Here is a 13,857-nt window from a genome sequence, read left to right as displayed (position 1 = left end):
TTTCACTTCTTAGGAGCATTTTTTAATGTAAAATGAAATATGTAGAAGTATCTGTGCTTTCTGATGGTACTTGCTGATTCTAACCTCACTGAAATTAGTTGCAGTAAATCTTGTCCAGACCTCCTGTGTTCTGTTCATGTTCTCTGCCTTGGCAAATCTGGAATCCATATTTTATCAGTGGTGGTAGCAATGGATGATGATGTATCAATTTGGCTTTTGTACTATTTATCTAAGCGAGTAAGAGTTTGTCTTCTGTGCTGGGATAATTTCATCAGTTCCGCAGTTCTGCCTGCTGTGACATAGAAACCTGCCTGAGTTTCTCTACTGTTTGCATGTGGACTTGGCAGTGATATTCCTCATTCAGACATCTTTTTTATCATCTGCACAGTTTTCCCACATGTGAAGAGTTCCACACTGTTCCTTTTCAGTTGTATATTTTCTTTTGTGCTCCCTGCTGTCTGGTAGCAAGTATGAAAGGTTTGTCCTATTTTAATTAGAACCAAAAGAGATGAAAATTCAAGAACTACCTAAATGAAAATTAAGATAAATGCATGTAAATTTTAAAAGGAAGAGAATCTGAATACAAGGGTTTGTCTTGCATACTGAAATTGCAAAAAAAAAAAAACCAACTTAAATTGTGTGCTAGTTATTTCAAGGCTGTGTGATTGAAATATTTAAAATCAGACAATAAGTTTTTCTCTCCTTTGTGCAATATGAGAATTGAAGTAATATTTTTCAAGAAAAAGAAATGCTTGACATAGCCAGTTAGACTTTAGGACATTCAAATTCACCAACAATCTTATAAATAATGGATAAACTGGTGGATGTCCAGAACATGTAGTGCAAATCTGAAGATGTTATTTTATTCAACCACAGAGTTGGGTTTGTCATAAACCTTGAAGAGAAATGTGGAGAAAAATCTAACTAATACCTTCATAGAACTTCACGGGGAGCTGTGAAATGGTATCACTGATGGCCCATTTGACAGGTCCAGAGTGTTGTTTCTCCTTGATAACACAGTATGGCTGCACAAAAAGAACCAGTTCAGGCCTCTGAATCAGTGGAACTCTGTTTATGCTTTGGACTGGAACTTGTCAAGTCTTCTCCTGACATGACTGATGTCACACAGAAGTACATACCATGGGCCTTGACAAAAAGAGGAATGTAGGCTGTATTTGTGAGCTGTGACTGCTGCATTAAAATCTATAGGCTGTCCATAAGCACTGTTTGCTTCAGATCAGCTTCCTAGGCCCTTATGGATCTTGCCTTACACCTGCCCAGATCCTGGTGTCTAACAGAGCTGTGTGATCTGAAACTGCTTGTTTCTGCAAGGAAACACAAGTGCAGTGTTGTTTGTTCTGGTGCTTAGACTTCTGCTTGTCCATATTCCTTCCTGCCTCTCCATACATATGTGTATGTTTTTATATTTTGCTTACTGCTCAGCCAAGATGATCCAGGGAATCATTCATGCAGGTAGGACAATGGAAATTGCATTTCATGTGTCTGTGTCTCAAATTCACAATAAACTCCTGTTGGAATACAGTCCCTCTACCTGGAGTGCCTTGCTTGTGTAGGTAAAATTAAAAATCAAGTGTGGGTCTTGGATTAATCCTGGGGCAAAACCATAAAAACCCCCATGTATTTTAAGTGGTGCAAGTGAGCAGGAATTTGAATCTGTGTTTACCTTGAAAAGTGATGTGTTCAGACAATCAAGTATATGCATTGCCATGCACATTTTGAGTGACTTCATCAGAGGTGCCCAGTACAATTGATGCATTTTTAGGTGATCAATAAAGTAGCCATTTGAAAAATGTTAAGGGGAAGTAGAAGGCAAAAATAAAGCAAACCTCATTGTTCTGGTAAGATAATGAAAAACCGATGTTGTGAGTAAAGTGAGCTTGGTTAGAGCATAGGGTCCTTAAAACTATATTTTCATCCTCTTGATTAAAAGTGGTAGCTGATCATTTGACGAAATTTGGTGCTTGACTGGTTTGGCTAGGTTTATTAGGGTTTTTGTAGTTGATGTTTAGGTGCTTGGGTTTTTATTTTCAGACAGCTGTGCAGTAGAATTTTGTCAGAAAATTTGGTAGCTGCTGAGGACATGTATTTAAAAGCCCTCAGTGCCAGTAAGAATATATTACCTGGCCTTGACAAAGAGCTGTTGCTTAAGGAGCTGGGTTTGCTACACAACCCTAACTGTCCCCTTGACACTGGCCTTACTCACACCTCACCTTCCAGTGCTATCCTGGCTGCCCCAAGGCCCGGCTTGGGCTGTGGTTGTCACCATGTGGCCAAACCAGTGCCTAAGCTGATGCTTGTGACAGACACACTCTGTTATAGAGCTGCCATTTGTTGGGTCAGTGACAGAGAAAGTCCTCTTGGACTTTTGAAACTTGGAGAACTTCACTTTGATGTGTCTATGACCAGTAATCTGACTTAGAAGTAGAAATTGAGAAAGATATTAGGCCTTTCCATTTGTAAACTGCTCTTCTTTTGAAAGTGTGATTAATGCCACAGCATTTTATTTGGGGTTTCTTGTCTACTTTGAGGATTTTTCCTTTAAAAATTCAAGCAGCTTAGTTCAGGGGGCTCCTGTTTGGGTGGGGCTGGGGCTGCCCTGGGGTGGTTCCAGACAGCTTTGACGGGCAGGGCTGAGGCCTGCACTGGGGGCAGAGGCAGCTCAGGGAAAGCCTGTGTGAGAAAGGGCAAAAACATGGCGCAGGGAGGGGAAGAGGGAGCAAAAAGAATGAGGAACAGTGGTGTGGGGAATGCCAAGGCCAAGGGCACCACACCATGGCATATCATGTATTCCCTGCAGCTGAGGGAGGACTCAGACTGGAACAAGCAGACCTTTCCTGAAGGAAATGCTGCCCCTGCAGAGTGAGCACTGGGTAGAGGAGTCCAGAGTGAAGTTGAGCCTGGGAAATGGTGAAGAAGAAGTAATGTTTTAATGTTAGTCTACTTTTCACTACTCAAATATGCAATAAATTAGTTTTCCCTAAGCTGAGTCTGATTTTTCCCATGGAAGTAATTGGTGAGCGATCTTCCTGGCTTTATTTCAACCAAGAAGCTTTTCATTGTATTTCCCCCCATCTTATGGAGATGGAGGGAGTGAGAGAGTGGCTGGGTGGGTGTTTGGCCCTTGGCCAAGGCCAACCCACCCCAGAACTGAGTGCTCAGTTGGTCAAATGGTGATTTTGGTCCTTTTGAGATGCCCTGAGTTGCGGCACAAATGTGCAGAAGGCTGGCAGGGACAGTGTGGGATGCATGGGTGACCTGTGCCTTGTGGGGCAGTAGCTGGAGGTTAGGAGTGCCTGGAGGCCCCTCAAAGGATACTGGGCACCAACCTGTGGCCACCTGGATCAAGTCCCACGAGTCTCAGGTTGGGATCAGGGCTTCCCACAGCAAATTATGCGTCTTGTTGTCCTCTTCTTTAGAAAAGGGGATGGATACAGGACTCATCTAATGGCTAGATTTAAACAGAACATTAAAAAATCCCCTAGAAGAGTTTTTACTATTCATCACTTTCCTTTTGATGAGTTTCTATTCTGACCCTAGTTACACTGAACAGTTTGTAAGAAATAAAATTGCAAACTGGCTCGCCTCTCCTGAAAAGTAAAGTCATTCTTGCTTCTGAACATTAAACACGATGCACTAAAATGCTCTGATGCTGTAATTTGGTGACACTCTGTTATAAATGTAATATACTTCCTATTGAAACTGGTAAAAAGGTATCTTGAAGTTAGGTGAACTTAATTGGAAAATGTTTAATCAGACCAATTAATAATTAAGCAATAGTTTTTATTGCAGTTCTAAGATGACAAATGAGTAAAGAAACTAAATCCCTCCAAAACATAGCCAGCATTCTCAAGAAAATATGCTTTAGAGAGGCTATCTTGTCTAAATTACAATTTTTAGTAAAATTTTTCAGTTTTGGAAAGGATTTGAAGATTTACTGAGTTTGCCAAAGAATTAGCAAAGTCAAAAGCAGTCTTGCACTGTGCTGGCTGAAAACAGGTACCAGAGTCCATGAGATGGAAGCAGGCACAGCTACACTTCAAAGCTTACATGGAGTTCATTGATTTTATATGTGCAAAAAATTACATGAAGGTACTCTTGAAATTCTTGAATAAGTATTCTTATTCTTTCATGTGGAAGTTTTTATTTTTTGTTCATATTTTAGAATTGTTGTGGAGATCTCACCCTGTCAGTGTAACATTCCCTGAACTATGTTTTGGTATAGTTAATTTTTTTGTGGAGGATTGACTGTTCCTTCTGGGAAAGGATGGGTGAAAAGATTCTTGATTCTAATAGAAAGTTCATCAGGTTTGCCTTCAGGTCTGTTTATTGGCACATAAGTCTTATGTGTCTGTGAGGGGACACAGAGAAAGTGTTTCAGACATTAACTCAGTGAATCTATGGTCTCTGATCATGTGCTGGTGCTCTGGTATCTGTAGAATGTAACTGAGTCTGGTTGTCTGGCTGGTGCTGGAAGCCTTTTTTGGAGTAATGCAAAGACTGATTATACAGCCTGAAGGAGGCAAGATAGCAACTTTAAGCAGAGTTTTGCTTGAGGATAGGATGGACCTATCCTGCAAGACCAGTGGTAGAGTATGTGAGTCATAAAACAAACCTGGCAAGGCCAGGAAGCATGGCTGACACTGCATATATTGCTACATATACTTGCTGCAATGGCTGTTTCATGGCACAGCATGATCACCAATAAAAAAGGAGATCCTTTAGAAGTGAGAGAAATATCACAATACAATGAACTTCAGCAATGTTCATGTTCAGTTTCTCCCCAGCAGTTAAACCTCCTGTCTTACCGCTTGTGCTGTATATATTTACAATATGGGAAACTCCAAAAATAATTTTCCCTTCATCCAGGAAAGACTGTCAGAGCATGCCTCCTACTCTTGGTAACTTGACAGTTTGCTCCAGGCTTACAGAATTGGCTCCAGGCAGCTTGGGTTTACTGTAAGAGTTGTCAAAGCTGTTCATTTTTCTTCAGGCTGACAGTCTTCATGTGATTGTTCCTCTTTTCACATTTGGACCAGAGTCGCTTTATATGTGTGTGTGAATCCCATAACTGGGTTTGGAAACTGATGTGTTTCGAAGATTTCCAAATAAGCAGAGTAAAATTAATCATGGAAAGAACTCATCTTCTTGCAGCAATTTCAGTGTAGTTATGGTGTTTTAGTGCACTGTGGAAGTATTTTAAAAACTGAATGGTTTATAGGGTATTACCAGTTATCTTCACAGTTTATCTCTTTGCATTTGCTTTCTTTACAGAACTAGAAGGCAAAATGTGTTTTTGTATGGGACTCCAGGTCATTTGGGATATAAGAGGCTTAACAACCTAGAGATGCACATCATGTGTTGTATAATGCAAGTGACCCAAAATCAAAGTTGCAAAATATAACTGAAATACCATTAAGCCTAATTTTTATGAAGTTATGAGCAAAATGGTACCATGAAAAATTTCTTCTGCACATGTGTTTCTTGGTGTAGTATCAGAATCACAGAAATATCAAAAACTACATTTTTCTTACCACATCCAGCTTCAGTTTCTGATTTGTTTTTTATCTAGTGGGACTCCTACTCCACCTTCGGATGCTGATGTAACCACACTGAGAGGTAAGTTTTTATCTAACTGCTGTTAAGGCTGATTCTGAATTACCAAAAAATTGAGGAATTCAGGTGTTTGGATTTCAGAAAGAGCTCTGAATTTTTACACCTCTTTCATGCCCTTTGTCATCTTGAGATCATGTTATGTGCTGACATTTTATTTCATGAATCATGAAAATCCTACTCGAGAAATTAGTTCTGTGCCAGTTTTACTGCACCCAAGTTCATGTTCCCAAAAATACATATGCTTAGCAGAATGTCAGCATCTTATAGTGATTGGTGTATTTGATACTTTTCCTCAGGCTTTCCATGTGTCTCCTATGCTTTTGCTGTCATGATGATGGGGAATAGGAATCAAATTTGACTATTGGTTTATGCTTGCTGAACTGCTTCTGTGGGTGTATAGAAAAAGAAAAACAACAAACAAACCTAAACAAAACAACACTGCTCTCTTACAAACTCAGATGCAGCTGCCAATGTTCCTCCCCCTCATGAGGTCTCCGTTGAGAGTCCTGCGGGTGACACCATCCATGAGCATGACAATGTGGACACCACTGTGAGTGAGGCTTTTTTAATTTGGTTCAACATTCTGTTGCCTTCCCTACATGATATTGTCTATGGTCATTTACATTTTAATAGCAATTAAAGGTGTTGTTAATATGGTAATGCTGTTAATGATGTTAACACAAACTAGGATTTCATAGTGATGCCATTTTCTTGGTCCTAAAATTAAAGAGCCAGACACAGTTAAGGGATAAAGGGTTTTTACCTCAGTATTTAATAAGGATTCTTATGGTGCAGCAATTTGCCAAGGTGGAACACACTGAAATGCACACTCATGGTAGATCACGTATACAGTCCTACAGACCTTGCAAATTAGTATATCTAACAAGGATGTTCCAATGAGAGGCTTGAAAGAATAGTGTGACATCCCCGTATCCTCAGGTGTTTTCCTCTAGATGGGCCCAATCCTGGTCTACAGGATGTGTTCTAGAGGGGGCCTTGGTTTCTCAAGATAGTGTAAGGCTGTCTGGCCTCCAGCTGTGAGGCTTTAAGGGTATTTGGTCTCCTGGCCCAACAGAATACCAGGGTAAGGTATCAGACTTAAGGAATTATAAGTATCCATGCCAACGGTACTGAAAACACATAAGAGGTATATTTAAAAAAAAAGGTAAAAAATCATCACAGCATCAATAAAATCAGGGTGTGAATTTCTAAAGTTTTAAGAAACGCACACCTGGGCAGATATTTTTTCCTTTTGGAGAGGTTTTGAAATACCTCTTCCCCCACAGTGGCAGATAATATATCAGTTGAGCAATCAGGCCTAGAAGCCTTGAAGACTCTGATACTCTGCTCTTTTTCCTCTGTTGATGTAGGTGAACTTGTATTTAACGTCTTACAAGCTACTCTTTCTGTGATATTTAACCAAAGCTCACAACACAGGGAAGTCTAGACCCCATATTTAAAACATCTCTCTAGAAGTTGACCACCACATAAGTCCCAGGGCAGTATTTGCTTCTAGGAAACAGGTCCTCCAGATGAAATTTTAATTCCACGCTCTAGAATCCAATTGCAGTATTCATGGGCCAACGTGACTGAAGAAAATTTTGTAAACCAGTGTTATCAATCAGCTAGCTTTTTTTTTTTTCCTTATCAAAATGAAGCTCTCAATGGATCAAGAGGAGCTCACAAAGTTTCACATGCTGATTTATTGTACTGGGATTAACTGGGCCGTATTGTTCAGTAACCTATGTGGCCCTGAAACAAAGCTGAACCAAACTGTGCATTCTCCTAGAGCTTTCAGTGCTAACTGGAGCTCTGATGTTGGAATAAATACAGAATATGGAACAGACAGCTTCTGACTCAAATGCAGAGTCTGGCCTTATGTTATGTACCAAGAACACTTGTGGTTTGGTCTCAAGAACAACGTTATTCTTCTTTTGAAACAGAACTGCCTGGAATATTTCTACTGGAGCAGAGAATAGGACCACTCAGTAAATGGGCAAGGAACCAGAATTAGATTGCTCTGCTGCTACAGCATTTTTACTCTGTACAGCTACATCCCACCTAATTGTTCTTGGCAGCCAAAATACATTGTTGATTACAAGGCCAAGAGTGAGCAAAGATCACCTTCTGCACTTTGTATGCTGACTATACCAGGTTTTGGGGAGTTGATAAATTATTTAAACTACATGGTGTTGCAAACAGCCAAATCATAGCACTATGTATATGTCTGCTAAATGTGTATCTCTCAAATGCTAACTAACTTTAAGCAATGTACCAGTCCTTATGGTCTTTGGACAGAGTTATCTAGTGAAAAAGGAATGTGAGGGGCTGGAAAGAGAATTTAACTAAAAAATTTTAGAGGGTTCCTAAACAATGTAGAAGTTGCTCACTGATGGCAGATAAACTTTCAGGAGAAAGTTTTTTCCATTTCCTGCATGATGCATAATATAAGACTGCAGCTTCATTGAAAAGATCTGTTTTTATGGCTCTCTATTTTTACTTTTTAATAGGAAAAACCAAAAAAATATGTATGTAAATAGTCAAAGACAAAACCTCTAGCAAAAGACATTTGGCTAAAGTTAACAAGCCAGCCTTCTCTTCCCTCCCAGACAAATCTCTATTTAAAAAAAAAAATAATTCTGGTGTCTTTCAGTATAGCACAAGACATAGTATGCTATTTTAAAAATACTAGGGAAGTAGGCAGAAAACATGCTCAGCCATTCAAATTGGATTAAAACTTGGCATTCACTGCTGCCTGATAGCTCCATGCATCCCTGATGCACTGCACAGCCACTGCTCTGGGGCTTTTTGAAATAAATACAAAAATGAGCAGACATTTTTGTAGAAAGAGCAGTTGAAGCCCACTGCTTTAGCTCAGCAGAGCTCCCATTCCCAGTGTCCCCTGTGTGTCTGGGGGGGATCCTTTGCCTCCTGAGGCTGAGCAGCACAGAGTGTTATTCCAAATGTAGAACTTGGCAAAGGCAGCTTGTCTTCCAGCTGGAAGAGTGAGTAGGAGCCTTGTGATAAATGAGTAAATTTTGGGTAAATCAGCCTACGCTGGCTGGGCTCAAGTGAGATGTTTGAGTAACCATGGTTGCACTTTAAATTGCTTTGTGAACATCGCACACATCTGTATTTCACTTTGTACCTGAAGTCAATGAGATGGATTTACACTGAAGGTGTCGAAATGGAAAACGGAATTATCTTCAATATGAGAATTCTCAGGAAGTGCTCTTGCTTAGTAGACTTCCTCATTAGTGCTGTCTCTGTCCCTGAGGCTTCAGGAGCACTCCATGTTGGTGCCAGGCAAACAAATGTGCTGATGGCTCCAGCAGGGCACATGCTGCGCTCTGCACTGCAGCATTCACCTGCCAGTAAGTGTGTCTTCCTTCCCTTCCAGATCAATAACGAGATAAAGAAGCAGGATGAGAAGACAGTCAGACCTGTAACTGAGCAGATGATTGAGTTCAACATTTTGATTGTTGGTGAACAGTACAGTGAGGAGCTGAAGGACCCATCTGCTGATGAGTATCAACTGCTGTCTGAACGATTCATTTCTCAGGTGATTCCCTTCCCTAACTTCATTTTTCCTTTTGCTGGCTCTGCATAGCAATAGCAGCAAAAAGCATCTATGTCAGGGCTGCTGATTTTTGTCTACCTATGGTTTCCAATAGTTATTTTTTATTTTGTCTATAATAGTGGTAATTATATTGCCATCATATTTTGGGAGCTGGGTGTGTGTCTGCCTTTTCTCTTTGGAGAGGCATCTAAGTTGTCCTATGGCTGCTTATCATGAGCCTTATCTTTTCTCTTGCCCCATTTAGTTTGGGTTGATTTTCTGAATCCTTTTTAGTGGGGCAAACCCTGTGCCAGATCCTGGGCCAAATGGGAAAGAAATGTACTCTTCACTGCAGCCAAAAAGCATCACCATGACTTTCACAAGTTGCTAGCATAGGCTAGACATCTTAGTTATCCTAGTTGTGAGTCCCAGTAGCAATGCCATGGTATGTGTGTGTGTAAAAAATGTTGGATGGGACAGAGTCCACCTGGCACATGGATATCCCACTGCTTTGATCCCTTGCCTGGTTTTCTCTGAGTTTGAATGAAGAGGCTCTCGGAAAAAAAAGTCATCAGCACTGTGATTGTTTAAGTCTCACCAGAGACAGTTTAAAAATAGGGAGATGGGGGAGGGAAACAAGAATTTACAGAGTAAAAATAATCCTCAACTGGCAAGTATCTTTAGAAGCTAAAAAACTTTCTAAACCAGCATGAACTTTCAGTATTCTCTGTCTTGGTTTTGTCTCCTGCAGCACAGTTGATTGTCTTGGCAGTCTCTTTCCATTTCTCCCCTTGGAATGTTTCTATGTGGTTCTTGGGGAACGCTGGATGTTGTTTTTCATCCTTTTTATTTCCCCTTTTTCTAATAATGAAACAATGTCACCAAAACTACTCTTCCATAAAGAAAGGAATATTTAACTGTTTTTCACCTATCAGATATAACAGCTCAGATACATTTTTGGACAATGCTAGAAACACTTGCTAATTTTTCATCACATGAGAAGAAGTGAACTGAATCTGTGTTAATTTTTTTGTTTTTCTGTCAAAATAGATTAAAAGTGTATTTGAAGGACTACCTGGATACAAAAGCATCCATGTCCTGGATTACAGGTAAAAAGATCCTGATGCATATATGGTGATTGAACATGATCATGTAGGGTGGTGCAATGAACTGACACAATGCTTAGCAGGATGTCAGGTGTGTGTGGGAGCTCCTAGGGTATATTAACTGACTGCTCTCATATTTGATACATCTGTATATGCAACTGAAATAGAAATACAGAACTGATTTTTTTTCCTTCTGGAATTCTTCACATGAAATGTTGGCTGTGATTTTAAGACAAGGCATTATTGTTCAAGATTCTATCCTAAAATAAAAAGATATATTCATATCTGCTACTTCTAATATATCCAAGTATTAAACAAGGAAGGACACAGAAATCCTTTTGAAAAAAAGTGGTGTATTTAAATTTCTTTTTCAAATTCTTAATGTTATTTTGGGATGGCTCTAAAGGTTAGTGTTTAGGATATGGACATGTCTCTCTCTCTCTCTTGGATCAAAAAAAAGAGGTGGGGGATAGTTTGATAAATTGATGTTTTAACTCTCTATATTCTTAGAAATATACTTTTAAAACCACTTGTGCTTCAGAGTGACATTTAAAGCTAATTTGTTAAGTTAATGCATCAAATGTAAAATGTCTGTCTTTTGGAGTACAGGGCTCACAAATTGTGATTTTTCTAGAATGGACTGGATGTAGCTTTTAGAATCCAATGAGTGTTTTCATGAGTTAATTTAAATTGTGTTCTCTTTGAGACTGTAAGCTGTATTTCTTAGAATTTATTGTCTGGAATTTTTTAATTGCCATACATGTAGGTAACAAAGCAACTGTAATGAGAGAGGTATTGTGGTTGGAACCATGGGCTACATCCAGTTTTCAGCCTGGAAGGCAGCAAAACCTTCCATCTTGGTATTTGCAGTCTAGTAGGTTTGCAAGCACTAGGTTCATTTGAGAAGACAAATAAATGGCTGATATTTCTGGCAAAGTCTGCTCTCTGCTGTGCATGACAAAAACCCATTGATTGTAAGTTAAACCTTTAGGTAGAATAAGTGAGCCTTGATTTTCTGGATACTCACAGCAATTTACCTGCATTATTTACAATAATCTGAGATGGCTCTGCTCTGCTGATTCCTTGGGATCAATAGAAAACATCTCAGTTCACTAAAAGCAGGACAATTTGTTATACAGCTGAGTAACTATGAATAACTATGCAACCAAAAAGGATTTTCCTTTATGTGTTTTCAAACGGTTATGCTCTGTAGAATACCAAAGCAAGCATGTTAAATTTTTATGACTTAAAGGAAGTTATGATATTAATATAACGAGTTCTGCTGTTCTGTTTTGTTTTTATGTTCAGCCCTTCCGAGGAAGACAGGTAAAGAAAACATTTTTCTAGATATTGTCATAATACAGATGGGAAAAACATGTTTAGCTGGAGGGCATTGTTTTCTGGGATTTGTATTCCTGTGTTCAGAGCAAGATAATTATTTAACACAAATATTGTGAGAGAAGGTTCTACCATGAACTGCAAGTAACTGACCTGTTTCAATTAAGGATAAACCTAATTTGCTTATTTAAGTCATAATTAAAAAAAAAAAAAAACCCTCAGGAAAAATCATCCTAAACACAAGTCAGCTACTGGGGTAACTTGTGTATAGAAATCTCTTTTGTGAAGAAAACAAGATTGCTGAACAATAACTCAGTCTTCATACTTTGCAACACAGTCTTGAATAGATATGGGATTATTATTACTGAAATTGAAGTAGACAAGAACCCTATAGTTCTCCAGCAAAGGCTGTTGGCTTTGCTTCAAGGCCAGAGGCGCTGCAGATCTTAGCAGAACTTTAATAGATGTTCTTTAGCAGAACATGGGATTACTCTTGTTTTCCATCATATGCAAGTTAAGAATCCAGAATTTTCCTTCTTTAGTATGTTAAGAATGTCACAAGACAGAAGAACTGTAGCCTTAATTTGCTAAATGTATTAATTTGTTCTGTGTGTGTCTCAGCATTGCCAGTTTCCATGAACAAGTTTAAAGAGAATGAGCATTCTAACCTTTCAAAAAAGGTTAGAAACACAAATCTCTTTACAAACTATATGCAACTGTTCACAAGGGCTATGTTCCAGGCACCAGATGCTCAGCCCTTTCCAGAAAGAGGATGGTATTGTAGTTATTTGTTAGGCATTATGAAGGGCAGCACAGTTGCATTAAACCTAAATGTTATGTTTGAGGGGCACACTCTGTTCCATCTTTCCTGTGCCTTTTCACTACTACAGCCCTTTTTAATCTCCTCTGCTGGCAGTCAGTGCCCATGGTGAGCCTATGGTGGGCTCATGTCAATGACAGAGCCAGCAGCACAACCCTAGGCTCCTGGGTTTAGTCAGTGAGTTTGTGAATTTTCTCTGTTGTATCTGGAACTGGGGTTTTAAAGACTTCTCTGAACAGAACCATTGTTTTAGAAATACAATCCAGCTCTGTGGAATCAGGAAAACCTGTATACAGAGCACATTTCTAAGGCTTCAGAGGTTAATTTTTCTTGCTGTGCTCTGTCTACAGTCAAAATGTGTTGTATCTTGTCAAGTTCCCTTGTGCTTATGCCCAGTGCATGGTAAATCTGATTGCAGCCTAATCAGTCATGTGGAAAAGGACATCCAGATGTATAAGGAAAAGAAAATTAAGAAAATGGAAGAGAGTTAATATGAAAAAAACCCTAAACTGTACACAGATATGAAACTGAGTCATAGAATACATGATCAATTGAGCCTAGATAAATTTTCCCAATTTGATTAATTAAATACTATTTTATTGCCATTAAAAACATTCTTTCAAGCTGGTTAACACTGCACAGTGACAGAGATTAGGGCTCTCACTTGCTACTATAGATTGCAATATGTTTTTCCTATGTACTTTCATACCTCAGAAACATTCCTATTATTAATATGATCTTAAAATCACTACTCTCTCCACTACATGCTGGTGGATCCACTAAAAATGCTTGCAGAAAGTCAGTGTTTTGGTCTGCCTATGGTCTGTCTGCCATTCACTAGCAGAAATGTGGGGCTGGCACCAGAACAGGTGTCAGTTTTGGGTAGCATTTCCCTTGAGAACTTTGTGAAAAGAATCAAGTTGGTTTTATTCATCCTTTAAAGCTGTGTATTTTTATATTTAAAAGAGTATTGACTTGAGCCCTTGTTAAAAAATATAGTGTTGGCTTGCTTAGGAAAACCTGGAATTTCTCATCTGTATTCTTTCTCTTTGTACAACTGAAGTGGGGTGGAAGTTCACTATGCTGTCACATTTGATGGAAAAGCCATCAGCAATGCCACCTGGGACCTGATTAACCTTCATTCAAACAAGGTGGAGGACAACTCCTTCATGGACATAGAGGATAATCCAACAGTTGTGTACACCATCAGTGATTTCCGAGATTATATTGCTGAGATCCTCCAGAAAAACGCTCTGCTTGAAAATGCTTCCATCTCCTTAGACCCAAACTCTCTTCAGCTTACCAATGGTGGGTATTAATTGTGGTGCATTGGTGTGCCACACATCTGACTTCTTATAAAATAAATCTCAGATGAGTGAATTATTCAGCTGTCCTCTGAA

At 39.2% G+C, this 13,857-nt stretch overlaps 1 protein-coding gene across 1 annotated transcript in view; it reads left to right on the top strand.

Annotated features, from left to right (window-relative positions):
• The window catches only part of IMPG2 (interphotoreceptor matrix proteoglycan 2), a 53,091-nt gene that overhangs the window by 25,858 nt on the left and 13,376 nt on the right, over nt 1–13,857 (top strand). The window contains exons 6-12 of the mRNA XM_054270449.1: nt 1,444–1,473; nt 5,591–5,637; nt 6,093–6,184; nt 9,035–9,196; nt 10,244–10,302; nt 11,608–11,625; nt 13,521–13,765. Coding sequence (XP_054126424.1) covers nt 1,444–1,473; nt 5,591–5,637; nt 6,093–6,184; nt 9,035–9,196; nt 10,244–10,302; nt 11,608–11,625; nt 13,521–13,765 — 653 coding nt within the window. The remainder of the gene's footprint in view (nt 1–1,443; nt 1,474–5,590; nt 5,638–6,092; nt 6,185–9,034; nt 9,197–10,243; nt 10,303–11,607; nt 11,626–13,520; nt 13,766–13,857) is intronic.

The sequence above is a fragment of the Melozone crissalis genome, unplaced genomic scaffold (genome assembly GCF_028551555.1).
Source record: "Melozone crissalis strain CALT ecotype California unplaced genomic scaffold, PUWL_Pcris_2 ptg000009l_1, whole genome shotgun sequence".
NCBI classification, from domain to species: Eukaryota; Metazoa; Chordata; class Aves; order Passeriformes; family Passerellidae; genus Melozone; species Melozone crissalis.
This window is presented reverse-complemented; position numbering and strand designations above follow the sequence as displayed.